The sequence below is a fragment of the Oncorhynchus keta genome, unplaced genomic scaffold (genome assembly GCF_023373465.1).
Source record: "Oncorhynchus keta strain PuntledgeMale-10-30-2019 unplaced genomic scaffold, Oket_V2 Un_contig_29804_pilon_pilon, whole genome shotgun sequence".
In the NCBI taxonomy this organism is placed as follows: Eukaryota; Metazoa; Chordata; class Actinopteri; order Salmoniformes; family Salmonidae; genus Oncorhynchus; species Oncorhynchus keta.
Window position 1 is genome coordinate 1 of NW_026286735.1, and position 14,943 is coordinate 14,943.

The 14,943-nt window shown below is 46.5% G+C and overlaps 1 protein-coding gene across 1 annotated transcript; it reads left to right on the forward strand.

The window, feature by feature from the left end:
* Positions 1-682: 682 nt before the first annotated feature.
* On the forward strand, positions 683-13,881 carry LOC127923444 (glyoxylate reductase/hydroxypyruvate reductase-like; the record flags this gene model as incomplete). The annotated part of the gene is made up of 6 exons (XM_052507494.1): positions 683-797; positions 2,065-2,153; positions 2,402-2,506; positions 9,656-9,791; positions 12,105-12,235; positions 13,354-13,881. Coding segments are annotated over 6 exons (698 nt in total), but the record flags the coding sequence as incomplete, so codon positions are not given.
* Between the last annotated feature and the right edge of the window lie 1,062 nt (positions 13,882-14,943).

Consider the following 14,943-nt stretch of genomic DNA (forward strand, 5'->3'; position numbering starts at 1 on the left):
CCCACAGGGATGCTGGCCCATGTTGACTCTACAAGGTGTTGAAAGCGTTCCACAGGGATGCTGGTCCATGTTGACTCCAACATTGAGTTGTGTCAAAGTTGTCTGGATGTCCTTTGGGTGGTGGACCATTCTTGATACACAGAGGAAACTGTTGAGCGTGAAAAACCCAGCAGCGTTGCAGTTCTTGACACACTCAAACCAGTACGACTGGTACCTACTACCATACCCCGTTCAAAGGCACTTAAAAACTGTCTTGTCTTGCCCATTCACCCTCAATGACACACACACCATCCATGTCTCATTTATCTCAAGGCTTAAAAATCCTTCTTTATCTCGTCTCCTCTCCTTCATCTACACTGATTGAAGTGGATTTAACAGGTGACATCAGTAAGGGATCATGTCTTTCACCTGGATTCACCTGTGTGTGTGTGTGTGTGTGTGTGTGTGTGTGTGTGTGTGTGTGTGTGTGTGTGTGTGTGTGTGTGTGTGTGTGTGTGTGTGTGTGTGTGTGTGTGTGTGCCTTCTGTGTGTGGTGTGTGTGTGTGTGTGTGTGTGTGTGTGTGTGTGTGTGTGTGTGTGTGTGTGTGTGTGTGTGTGTGTGTGTCTCTCTCTCTGTGTGTGTGTCTGTGTGTGTGTGTGTGTGTGTGTGTGTGTGTCTCCTCTGTCTGTGTGTGTGTATCAGGGATCCGTGTGGGTTACACCCCAGATGTGTTAACAGATTCCGTAGCTGAACTGACTGTCGCCCTGCTGCTGACCACCTCCAGGAGACTGGTAGAGGCTACGCATGAAGCCAAGAGGTAGGAACACACACACACACACTGACCACCTCCAGGAGACTGATAGAGGCTCGCATGAAGCCAAGAGGTAGGAACACACACACACACACTGACCACCTCCAGGAGACTGATAGAGGCTACGCATGAAAGCCAAGAGGTAGGAACACACACACACACACACACTGACACCTCCAGGACTGACCACCTCAGGAGACGATAGAGGCTACGCATGAAGCCAAGAGGCAGGAACACACACACACACACTGACCACGCTCCAGGGAGACTGATAGAGGCTACGCATGAAGCCAAGAGGTAGGAACACACACACACACTGACCACCTCCAGGAGACTGATAGAGGCTACGCATGAAGCCAAGAGGTAGGAACACACACACACACACACACACACTGACCACCTCCAGGAGACTGATAGAGGCTACGCATGAAGCCAAGAGGGTCAGGAGAGGAACACACACACACACACACTGACCACCTCCAGGAGACTGATAGAGGCTACGCATGAAGCCAAGAGGTAGGAACACACACACACACACACTGACCACCTCCAGGAGACTGATAGAGGCTACGCATGAAGCCAAGAGGTAGGAACACACACACACACACACACACACACACTGACCACCTCCAGGAGACTGATAGAGGCTACGCATGAAGCCAAGAGGTAGGAACACACACACACACTGACCACCTCCAGGAGACTGATAGAGGCTACGCATGAACACACACACACACACACACACAAGCCAAGAGGTAGGAACACACACACACACACACACACACACACACACACACACACACTGACCACCTCCAGGAGACTGATAGAGGCTACGCATGAAGCCAAGAGGTACACACACACACACACACACACACACACACACTGACCACCTCCAGGAGACTGATAGAGGCTACGCATGAAGCCAAGAGGTAGGAACACACACACACACACACACTGACCACCTCCAGGAGACTGATAGAGGCTACGCATGAAGCCAAGAGGTAGGAACAACACACACACACACACACTGACCACCTCCAGGAGACTGATAGAGGCTACGCATGAAGCCAAGAGGTAGGAACACACACACACACACACACTGACCACCTCCAGGAGACTGATAGAGGCTACGCATGAAGCCAAGAGGTAGGAACCACACACACGCACACACACACACACACACACACAGACCACCTCCAGGAGACTGATAGACACAGCCAAGACACACACACACACACACACACAGACCTTCTCTCTGTGTGTCCCTGTCCAGTGGTGGATGGGGAACGTGGAGGACTCTGTGGCTGTGTGGATATGAGCTGGCTAACAGCACCGTGGGAATCCTGGGACTGGGCAGGATCGGTGAGTAACACACACACACACACACACACACACACACACACACACACACACACACACACACACACACACACACTATGGTCAGTGAAAAAACCCTCAACTATCAAGGGAAAAGAACAACATAACCTCATGGTGTGTGTGTGTGTGTGTGTGTGTGTGTGTGTGTGTGTGTGTGTGTGTGTGTGTGTGTGTGTGTGTGTGTGTGTGTGTGTGTGTGTGTGTGTGTGTGTGTGTGTGTGTGTGTGTGACAGGAGTGGCTATCGCTGAGCGTCTGAAGCCGTTCAAGGTTAAGAAGTTCATCTACACGGACGTGGCTCCCCGACCAGAGCTGGCCAGTTTGATCGACGCAGAATATGGTACGGAGCACTGAGATATGGTGTAATGGGGAATATGGTACCACTGAGATATGGGGAATATGGTACCACTGAGATATGGTTTAATAGGGAATATGGTACCACTGAGATATGGTTTTAATAGGAATATGGTACCACTGAGATATGGTGTAATGGGGAATAAGGTACCACTGAGATATGGGGAATATGGTACCACTGAGACATGGGAATATGGTACCACTGAGATATGGTGAATATGGTACCACTGAGATATGGGAATATGGTACCACTGAGATATGGTTTAGGGAATATGGTACCACTGAGATATGGGGAATATGGTACCACTGAGATATGGGGAATATGGTACCACTGAGATATGGGAATATGGTACCACTGAGATATGGGGAATATGGTACCACTGAGATATGGTGTAATGGGGAATATGGTACCACTGAGATATGGTGTTAATGGGGAATATGGTACCACTGAGATATGGTGTAATGGGGAATATGGTACCACTGAGATATGGTGTAATGGGAATATGGTACCACTGAGATATGGTGTAATGGGGAATATGGTACCACTGAGATATGGTGTAATGGGGAATATGGTACCACTGAGATATGGTGTAATGGGGGAATATGGTACCACTGAGATATGGGGAATATGGTACCACTGAGATATGGTGTAATGGGGAATATGGTACCACTGAGATATGGTGAATATGGTACCACTGAGATATGGTGTAATGGGGAATATGGTACCACTGAGATATGGTTTAATGGGGAATATGGTACCACTGAGATATGGAGAATATGGTACCACTGAGATATGGGGAATATGGTACCACTGAGATATGGTGTTAATGGGGAATATGGTACCACTGAGATATGGTTTAATGAGGAATATGGTACCACTGAGATATGGTTTTAATGGGAATATGGTACCACTGAGATATGGGGAATATGGTACCACTGAGATATAGAATATGGTACCACTGAGATATGGGGAATATGGTACCACTGAGATATGGTTTAATGAGGAATATGGTACCACTGAGATATGGTGTAATGGGGAATATGGTACCACTGAGATATGGTGTAATGGGGAATATGGTACCACTGAGATATGGTTTAGTGGGAATATGGTACCACTGAGATATGGGGAATATGGTACCACTGAGATATGGTTTAATGAGGAATATGGTACCACTGAGATATGGTGTTAATGGGGAATATGGTACCACTGAGATATGGTGTAATGGGGAATATGGTACCACTGAGATATGGTGTAATGGGGAATATGGTACCACTGAGATATGGTGTAATGGGGGAATATGGCACCACTGAGATATGGTGTAATGGGGAATATGGTACCACTGAGATATGGTGTAATGGGGAATATGGTACCACTGAGATATGGGGAATATGGTACCACTGAGATATGGGGAATATGGTACCACTGAGATATGGTGTAGTGGGGAATATGGTACCACTGAGATATGGGGAATATGGTACCACTGAGATATGGGGAATATGGTACCACTGAGATATGGGGAATATGGTACCACTGAGATATGGTGTAATGGGGAATATGGTACCACTGAGATATGGTGTTAATGGGGAATATGGTACCACTGAGATATGGTGTAATGGGGAATATGGTACCACTGAGATATGGTGTAATGGGGAATATGGTACCACTGAGATATGGTGTAATGGGAATATGGTACCACTGAGATATGGTGTAATGGGGAATATGGTACCACTGAGATATGGTGTAATGGGGAATATGGTACCACTGAGATATGGGGAATATGGTACCACTGAGATATGGTGTAATGGGGAATATGGTACCACTGAGATATGGTGAATATGGTACCACTGAGATATGGTGTAATGGGGAATATGGTACCACTGAGATATGGTTTAATGGGGAATATGGTACCACTGAGATATGGAGAATATGGTACCACTGAGATATGGGGAATATGGTACCACTGAGATATGGGGAATATGGTACCACTGAGATATGGTGTTAATGGGGAATATGGTACCACTGAGATATGGTGTTAATGGGGAATATGGTACCACTGAGATATGGGGAATATGGTACCACTGAGATATGGGGAATATGGTACCACTGAGATATGGGGAATATGGTACCACTGAGATATGGTTTAATGAGGAATATGGTACCACTGAGATATGGTGTAATGGGGAATATGGTACCACTGAGATATGGTTTAGTGGGGAATATGGTACCACTGAGATATGGTGTTAATGGGGAATATGGTACCACTGAGATATAGAATATGGTACCACTGAGATATGGGGAATATGGTACCACTGAGATATGGTTTAATGAGGAATATGGTACCACTGAGATATGGTGTTAATGGGGAATATGGTACCACTGAGATATGGTGTAATGGGGAATATGGTACCACTGAGATATGGTGTAATGGGGAATATGGTACCACTGAGATATGGTGTAATGGGGAATATGGTACCACTGAGATATGGTGTAATGGGGAATATGGTACCACTGAGATATGGTGTAATGGGGAATATGGTACCACTGAGATATGGTGTAATGGGGAATATGGTACCACTGAGATATGGTGTTAATGGGGAATATGGTACCACTGAGATATGGTTTAATGAGGAATATGGTACCACTGAGATATGGGGAATATGGTACCACTGAGGTATGGGGAATATGGTACCACTGAGATATGGTTTAATAGGGAATATGGTACCACTGAGATATGGTTTAGTGGGGAATATGGTACCATTGATATATGGGGAATATGGTACCACTGAGATATGGTTTAATAGGGAATATGGTACCACTGAGATATGGTGTTAATGGGGAATATGGTACGACTGAGATATGGGGAATATGGTACCACTGAGGTATGGGGAATATGGTACCACTGAGATATGGTTTAATAGGGAATATGGTACCACTGAGATATGGTGTTAATGGGGAATATGGTACCACTGAGATATGGTGTAATGGGGAATATGGTACCACTGAGATATGGTGTTAATGGGGAATATGGTACCACTGAGATATGGGGAATATGGTACCACTGAGATATGGGGAATATGGTACCACTGAGATATGGGGAATATGGTACCACTGAGATATGGGGAATATGGTACCACTGAGATATGGTTTAGTGGGGAATATGGTACCATTGAGATATGGGGAATATGGTACCACTGAGATATGGTTTAATAGGGAATATGGTACCACTCAGATATGGTTTAGTGGGAATATGGTACCACTGAGATATGGGGAATATGGTACCACTGAGATATGGTTTAATAGGGAATATGGTACCACTGAGATATGGTGTAATGGGGAATATGGTACCACTGAGATATGGTTTAGTGGGGAATATGGTACCATTGAGATATGGTGTAATGGGGAATATGGTACCACTGAGATATGGTGTAATGGGGAATATGGTACCACTGAGATATGGGGAATATGGTACCACTGAGATATGGTGTAATGAGGAATATGGTACCACTGAGATATGGTGTTAATGGGGAATAAGGTACCACTGAGATATGGTTTAATGAGGAATATGGTACCACTGAGATATGGTTTAGTGGGGAATATGGTACCACTGAGATATGGGGAATATGGTACCACTGAGATATGGGGAATATGGTACCACTGAGATATGGTTTAATGGGGAATATGGTACCACTGAGATATGGTGTAATGAGGAATATGGTACCACTGAGATATGGTGTAATGGGGAATATGGCACCACTGAGATATGGTTTAATGAGGAATATGGTACCACTGAGATATGGTTTAATGAGGAATATGGTACCACTGAGATATGGTGTTAATGGGGAATAAGGTACCACTGAGATATGGGGAATATGGTACCACTGAGATATGGTTTAGGGGAATATGGTACCACTGAGATATGGGGAATATGGTACCACTGAGATATGGTTTAGTGGGGAATATGGTACCACTGAGATATGGGGAATATGGTACCACTGAGATATGGTTTAGTGGGGAATATGGTACCACTGAGATATAGAATATGGTACCACTGAGATATGGGGAATATGGTACCACTGAGATATGGTGTTAATGGGGAATATGGCACCACTGAGATATGGTTTAGTGGGGAATATGGTACCACTGAGATATGGTGTAATGGGGAATATGGTACCACTGAGATATGGTGTAATGAGGAATATGGTACCACTGAGATATGGTGTAATGGGGAATATGGCACCACTGAGATATGGTTTAATGAGGAATATGGTACCACTGAGATATGGTGTTAATGGGGAATATGGTACCACTGAGATATGGTTTAATGAGGAATATGGTACCACTGAGATATGGGGAATATGGTACCACTGAGATATGGTTTAATGAGGAATATGGTACCACTGAGATATGGTGTTAATGGGGAATAAGGTACCACTGAGATATGGGGAATATGGTACCACTGAGATATGGTGTAATGAGGAATATGGTACCACTGAGATATGGGGAATATGGTACCACTGAGATATGGGAATATGGTACCACTGAGATATGGTTTAATGAGGAATATGGTACCACTGAGATATGGTGTTAATGGGGAATATGGTACCACTGAGATATGGGGAATATGGTACCACTGAGATATGGTGTAATGAGGAATATGGTACCACTGAGATATGGGGAATATGGTACCACTGAGATATGGTGTAATGAGGAATATGGTACCACTGAGATATGGGGAATATGGTACCACTGAGATATGGGGAATATGGTACCACTGAGATATGGGGAATATGGTACCACTGAGATATGAGGAATATGGTACCACTGAGATATGGTGTAATGGGGAATATGGCACCACTGAGATATGGTTTAATGAGGAATATGGTACCACTGAGATATGGTTTAATGAGGAATATGGTACCACTGAGATATGGTGTTAATGGGGAATAAGGTACCACTGAGATATGGGGAATATGGTACCACTGAGATATGGTGTAATGAGGAATATGGTACCACTGAGATAGCGGGGGAATATGGTACCACTGAGATATGGGGAATATGGTACCACTGAGATATGGGGAATATGGTACCACTGAGGTATGGGGAATATGGTACCACTGAGATATGGTTTAATAGGGAATATGGTACCACTGAGATATGGTTTAGTGGGGAATATGGTACCACTGAGATATGTTGAGAGATTCCTAGACTTGATGCTGAATGCTATGGATGAGTTGGCCAGTCAGTCTGACTTCCTGTCAGTGTGTTGTCCTCTCTCCCTCTAGTCTCTATGGATGAGTTGGCCAGTCAGTCTGACTTCCTGTCAGTGTGTTGTCCTCTCTCCCTCTAGTCTCTATGGATGAATTGGCCAGTCAGTCTGACTTCCTGTCAGTATGTTGTCCTCTCTCCCTCTAGTCTCTATGGATGAGTTGGCCAGTCAGTCTGACTTCCTGTCAGTATGTTGTCCTCTCTCCCTCTAGTCTCTATGGATGAGTTGGCCAGTCAGTCTGACTTCCTGTCTGTGTGTTGTCCTCTCTCCCTCTAGTCTCTATGGATGAGTTGGCCAGTCAGTCTGACTTCCTGTCAGTATGTTGTCCTCTCTCCCTACAGTCTCTATGGATTAGTTGGCCAGTCAGTCTGACTTCCTGTCAGTATGTTGTCCTCTCCCTCTAGTCTCTATGGATGAGTTGGCCAGTCAGTCTGACTTCCTGACTGTATGTTGTCCTCTCTCCCTCTTCCTGTCAGTCTGACTTCCTGACAGTGTGTTGTCCTCTCTCCCTCTAGTCTCTATGGATGAGTTGGCCAGTCAGTCTGACTTCCTGACTGTATGTTGCCCTCTCTCCCTCTAGTCTCTATGGATGAGTTGGCCAGTCAGTCTGACTTCCTGTCAGTGTGTTGTCCTCTCCCTCTCTCCTCTAGTCTCTATGGATGAGCTGGCCAGTCAGTCTGACTTCCTGACTGTATGTTGTCCTCTCTCCCTCTAGTCTCTATGGATGAGTTGGCCAGTCAGTCTGACTTCCTGTCAGTGTGTTGTCCTCTCTCCCTCTCTCCCTCTAGTCTCTATGGATGAGTTGGCCAGTCAGTCTGACTTCCTGACAGTGTATGTTCTCTCTCTCTCCCTCTAGTCTCTATGGATGAGTTGGCCAGTCAGTCTGACTTCCTGTCAGTGTGTTGTCCTCTCTCCCTCTAGTCTCTATGGATGAGTTGGCCAGTCAGTCTGACTTCCTGACAGTGTGTTGTCCTCTCTCCCTCTAGTCTCTATGGATGAGTTGGCCAGTCAGTCTGACTTCCTGTCAGTATGTTGTCCTCTCTCCCTCTAGTCTCTATGGATGAGTTGGCCAGTCAGTCTGACTTCCTGACAGTGTGTTGTCTCTCCCTCTCTCCCTCTAGTCTCTATGGATGAGTTGGCCAGTCAGTCTGACTTCCTAACAGTGTGTTGTCCTCTCTCCCTCTAGTCTCTATGGATGAGCTGGTCAGTCAGTCTGACTTCCTGTCAGTGTGTTGTCCTCTCTCCCTCTCTCTCTCTAGTCTCTATGGATGAGTTGGCCAGTCAGTCTGACTTCCTGTCAGTATGTTGTCCTCTCTCCCTCTAGTCTCTATGGATGAGTTGGCCAGTCAGTCTGACTTCCTAACAGTATGTTGTCCTCTCTCCCTCTAGTCTCTATGGATGAGTTGGCCAGTCAGTCTGACTTCCTGTCAGTGTGTTGTCCTCTCTCCCTCTCTCCCTCTAGTCTCTATGGATGAGTTGGCCAGTCAGTCTGACTTCCTAACAGTGTATTGTCCTCTCTCCCTCTAGTCTCTATGGATGAGTTGGCCAGTCAGTCTGACTTCCTAACAGTATGTTGTCCTCTCTCCCTCTAGTCTCTATGGATGAGCTGGCCAGTCAGTCTGACTTCCTGACAGTGTGTTGTCCTCTCTCCCTCTCTCCCTCTAGTCTCTATGGATGAGTTGGCCAGTCAGTCTGACTTCCTGTCAGTGTGTTGTCCTCTCTCCCTCTAGTCTCTATGGATGAGTTGGCCAGTCAGTCTGACTTCCTGACAGTATGTTGTCCTCTCTCCCTCTCTCCCTCTAGTCTCTATGGATGAGTTGGCCAGTCAGTCTGACTTCCTGACAGTGTGTTGTCCTCTCTCCCTCTAGTCTCTATGGATGAGTTGGCCAGTCAGTCTGACTTCCTGTCAGTGTGTTGTGCTCTGACACCAGAGACTAAAGACATCTGTAACAAGGACCTGTTCTCCAAAATGAAGAATACCTCCATCTTCATCAACACCAGCAGGTGACCAAGACACACACACACACACACACACACACACACACACACACACACACACACACACACACACACACACACACACACACACACACACACACACACACACACACACACACACACACACACAATGGCTGTGTGTGGTAGTGGAGGGGTAGTAGACAATAACATGGTGAACATGGTAACATGGTGATGGCTGTGTGTGGTAGAGGAGGGGTGGTAGACAGTAACATGATGATGGCTGTGTGTGGTAGAGGAGGGTGGTAGACAGTAACATGATGGCTGTGTGTAGAGGAGGGGTGGTAGACAGTAACATGGTGATGCTGTGTGTGGTAGAGGAGGGGTGGTAGACAGTAACATGGTGATGCTGTGTGTGGTAGAGGAGGGGTGGTAGACAGTAACATGGTGATGGCTGTGTGTGGTAGACAGTAACATGGTGATGCTGTGTGTGGTAGAGGAGGGGTGGTAGACAGTAACATGGTGATGGCTGTGTGTGGTAGAGGAGGGGTGGTAGACAGTAACATGATGATGGCTGTGTGTGGTAGAGGAGGGGTGGTAGACAGTAACATGGTGATGGCTGTGTGTGGTAGAGGAGGGGTGGTAGACAGTAACATGGTGATGGCTGTGTGTGGTAGACAGTAACATGATGATGGCTGGGTGGTAGACAGTAACATGATGATGGCTGTGTGTGGTAGACAGTAACATGATGATGGCTGTGTGTGGTACATGGTGATGCTGTGTGTGGTAGAGGGGTGGTAGACAGTAACATGGTGATGGCTGTGGTGTGGTAGACAGTAACATGGTGATGCTGTGTGTGGTAGAGGAGGGGTGGTAGACAGTAACATGGTGATGGCTGTGTGTGGTAGAGGAGGGGTGGTAGACAGTAACATGATGATGGCTGTGTGTGGTAGAGGAGGGTGGTAGACAGTAACATGGTGATGGCTGTGTGGTAGAGGAGGGTGGTAGACAGTAACATGATGATGGCTGTGTGTGGTAGAGGGGGTGGTAGACAGTAACATGATGATGGCTGTGTGGTAGAGGAGGGGTGGTAGACAGTAACATGATGATGGCTGTGTGTGGTAGAGGAGGGGTGGTAGACAGTAACATGATGATGGCTGTGTGTGGTAGACAGTAACATGATGATGGCTGTGTGTGGTAGAGGAGGGGTGGTAGACAGTAACATGATGATGGCTGTGTGTGGTAGACAGTAACATGATGATGGCTGTGTGTGGTAGAGGAGGGGTGGTAGACAGTAACATGATGATGGCTGTGTGTGGTAGAGGAGGGGTGGTAGACAGTAACATGGTGATGGCTGTGTGTGGTAGAGGAGGGGTGGTAGACAGTAACATGATGATGGCTGTGTGTGGTAGAGGAGGGGTGGTAGACAGTAACATGGTGATGGCTGTGTGTGGTAGAGAAGGGGTGGTAGACAGTAACATGGTGATGGCTGTGTGTGGTAGAGGAGGGGTGGTAGACAGTAACATGATGATGGCTGTGTGTGGTAGACAGTAACATGGTGATGCTGTGTGTGGTAGAGGAGGGTGGTAGACAGTAACATGATGATGGCTGTGTGTGGTAGAGGAGGGTGGTAGACAGTAACATGGTGATGGCTGTGTGTGGTAGACAGTAACATGGTGATGGCTGTGTGTGGTAGAGGGGGTGGTAGACAGTAACATGATGATGGCTGTGTATGGTAGAGGAGGGGTGGTAGACAGTAACATGGTGATGGCTGTGTGTGGTAGAGGAGGGGTGGTAGACAGTAACATGATGATGGCTGTGTGTGGTAGAGGAGGGGTGGTAGACAGTAACATGGTGATGGCTGTGTGTGGTAGAGAAGGGGTGGTAGACAGTAACATGGTGATGGCTGTGTGTGGTAGAGAAGGGGTGGTAGGTAACATGGTGATGGCTGTGTGTAGACAGTAACATGATGGCTGTGTGTGGTAGAGGAGACAGTAACATGGTGATGGCTGTGTGGTGGTAGGAGGGTGGTAGACAGTAACATGGTGATGGCTGTGTGGTAGAGAAGGGGTGGTAGACAGTAACATGGTGATGGCTGTGTGGTAGACAGTAACATGATGGCTGTGTGTGGTAGACAGTAACATGGTGATGGCTGTGTGTGGTAGAGGAGGGGTGGTAGACAGTAACATGGTGATGGCTGTGTGTGGTAGAGGAGGGTGGTAGACAGTAACATGGTGATGGCTGTGTGTGGTAGACAGTAACATGGTGATGGCTGTGTGTGGTAGAGAAGGGGTGGTAAACAGTAACATGATGATGGCTGTGTGTGGTAGACAGTAACATGGTGATGGCTGTGTGTGGTAGAGGAGGGGTGGTAGACCAGGAGGATCTGTATGAAGCCCTGTCCAGCGGTCAGATAGCGGGAGCTGGACTCGACGTCACCGTCCCTGAACCCCTGCCCACCAGCCACCCGCTCTTCACCCTTAACAACTGTGGTGAGTATAAACACGGGGCGTGATTGGTTCAGAGTCTCGACCAAGTTCACCCTGCTATTTCCTGTTTCATTTATTACTGTTGTCAGTCCTGTACTGCCTGTTTAATACTGTTGTCAGTCCTGTACTGCCTGTTTATTACTGTTGTCAGTCCTGTACTGCCTGTTTATTACTGTTGTCAGTCCTGTACTGCCTGTTTATTACTGTTGTCAGTCCTGTACTGCCTGTTTATTACTGTTGTCAGTCCTGTACTGCCTGTTTATTACTGTTGTCAGTCCTGTACTGCCTGTTTATTACTGTTGTCAGTCCTGTACTGCCTGTTTAATACTGTTGTCAGTCCTGTACTGCCTGTTTATTACTGTTGTCAGTCCTGTACTGCCTGTTTAATACTGTTGTCAGTCCCTGCCTGTTTATTACTGTTGTCAGTCCTGTACTGCCTGTTTCATTTATTACTGTTGTCAGTCCTGTACTGCCTGTTTATTACTGTTGTCAGTCTGTACTGCCTGTTTCATTTATTACTGTTGTCAGTCCTGTACTGCCTGTTTAATACTGTTGTCAGTCCTGTACTGCCTGTTTATTACTGTTGTCAGTCCTCCCTCTGCCTGTTCCAGTGATCCCTCCCTCTCCCATCTCTCTCTCTCCAGTGATCCTCTCATATCTCTCTCTCTCTCTCCAGTGATCCTCTCATCTCTCTCTCCAGTGATCCTCCCCTCATCTCTCTCTCTCTCCAGTGATCCTCCCTCTCATCTCTCTCTCTCTCCAGTGATCCTCCCTCTCATCTCTCTCTCCAGTGATCCTCCCTCTCATCTCTCTCTCTCCAGTGATCCTCCCTCTCATCTCTCTCTCCAGTGATCCTCCCCCTCATCTCTCTCTCTCCAGTGATCCTCTCATCTCTCTCTCCAGTGATCCTCCCTCTCATCTCTCTCTCCAGTGATCCTCTCATCTCTCTCTCTCCAGTGATCCTCTCATCTCTCTCTCTCCAGTGATCCTCTCATCTCTCTCTCTCCAGTGATCCTCTCATCTCTCTCTCTCCAGTGATCCTCTCATCTCTCTCTCTCTCCAGTGATCCTCTCATCTCTCTCTCTCCAGTGATCCTCTCATCTCTCTCTCTCTCTCTCCAGTGATCCTCCCCCACATTGCCAGTGCGTCCTACTCCACACGTAATGCCATGTCTGCTCTGGCAGCCAACAACCTGCTACTGGGCCTGAAGGGACAGCCAATGATCAAAGAGCTCAAGCTGTAGCTGCCAATCACCTGCTTTCGGAAACACCAGAGAAGAACCAATCACCTGCTTTCAGAAACACCAGAGAAGAACCAATCACCTGCTTTCGGAACCACCAGAGAAGAACCAATCACCTGCTTTCAGAAACACCAGAGAAGAACCAATCACCTGCTTTCAGAACCACCAGAGAAGAACCAATGATTGAAGAGCTGTAACTGTAAATGATATAGTTGACTCTGGTCACGAGAGGAGTAGATTATAGAGAATAGTGGTGCTGTTGTCATCCACCATTTTCACTCTGACACGGTACATACCGTAGCACTCAGCACTTCCTCATGGGAGATGTTTTTTTAATGATTTTGTCTCATAATAATAATAATAATGATAATAATGACGAAGGACAACAATAAACATGGAACTTTCCCCATCTTTTAATTCAGTCTGTGACGACAGGAACGACATGTCCCTCCGTGACTTTATTAGTGTCTCCTCAAACAAACAAACAAACAAACAAACAAACACGTTTACATTTCATCTTCTCGTTGGGGGTAACGTCTCAAATGGCACCCTATTCCCTATGTACTGCACTACTTTAGACCAGAGCCCTGTGGCACCCTATTCCCTATGTAGTACACTACTTTAGACCAGAGCCCTGTGGCACCCTATTCCCTATGTAGTGGTACTACTTTAGACCAGAGCCCTATTCCCTATGTAGTGGTGCTACTTTAGACCAGAGCCCTATTCCCTATGTAGTACACTACTTTAGACCAGAGCCCTATGGCACCCTATTCCCTATGTAGTACACTACTTTAGACCAGAGCCCTATGGCACCCTATTCCCTATGTAGTACACTACTTTAGACCAGAGCCCTATTCCCTATATAGTGCACTACTTTAGACCAGAGCCCTATTCCTTATATAGTGAACTACTATAGACCAGAGCCCTATTCCCTATATAGTGCACTATTATAGACCAGAGCCCTATTCCCTATATAGTGAACTATTATAGACCAGAGCCCTATTCCCTATATAGTGAACTATTATAGACCAGAGCCCTATTCCCTATATAGTGAACTATTATAGACCAGAGCCCTATTCCCTATATAGTGCACTATTATAGACCAGAGCCCTATTCCTTATATAGTGAACTACTAGTGACCAGAGCCCTAATCCCTATATAGTGAACTACTAGTGACCAGAGCCCTATTCCCTATATAGTGTGCTAGTGACCAGAGCCCTATTCCCTATATAGTGGTACTACTATAGACCAGAGCCCTATTCCCTATATAGTGAACTACTAGTGACCAGGACCCTATTCCCTATATAGTACACTACTATAGACCAGAGCCCTATTCCCTATATAGTACACTACTACAGACCAGAGCCCTATTCCCTATATAGTACACTACTACAGACCAGAGCCCTATTCCCTATATAGTGGTACTACTATAGACCAGAGCCCTATTCCCTACATAGTGAACTACTATAGA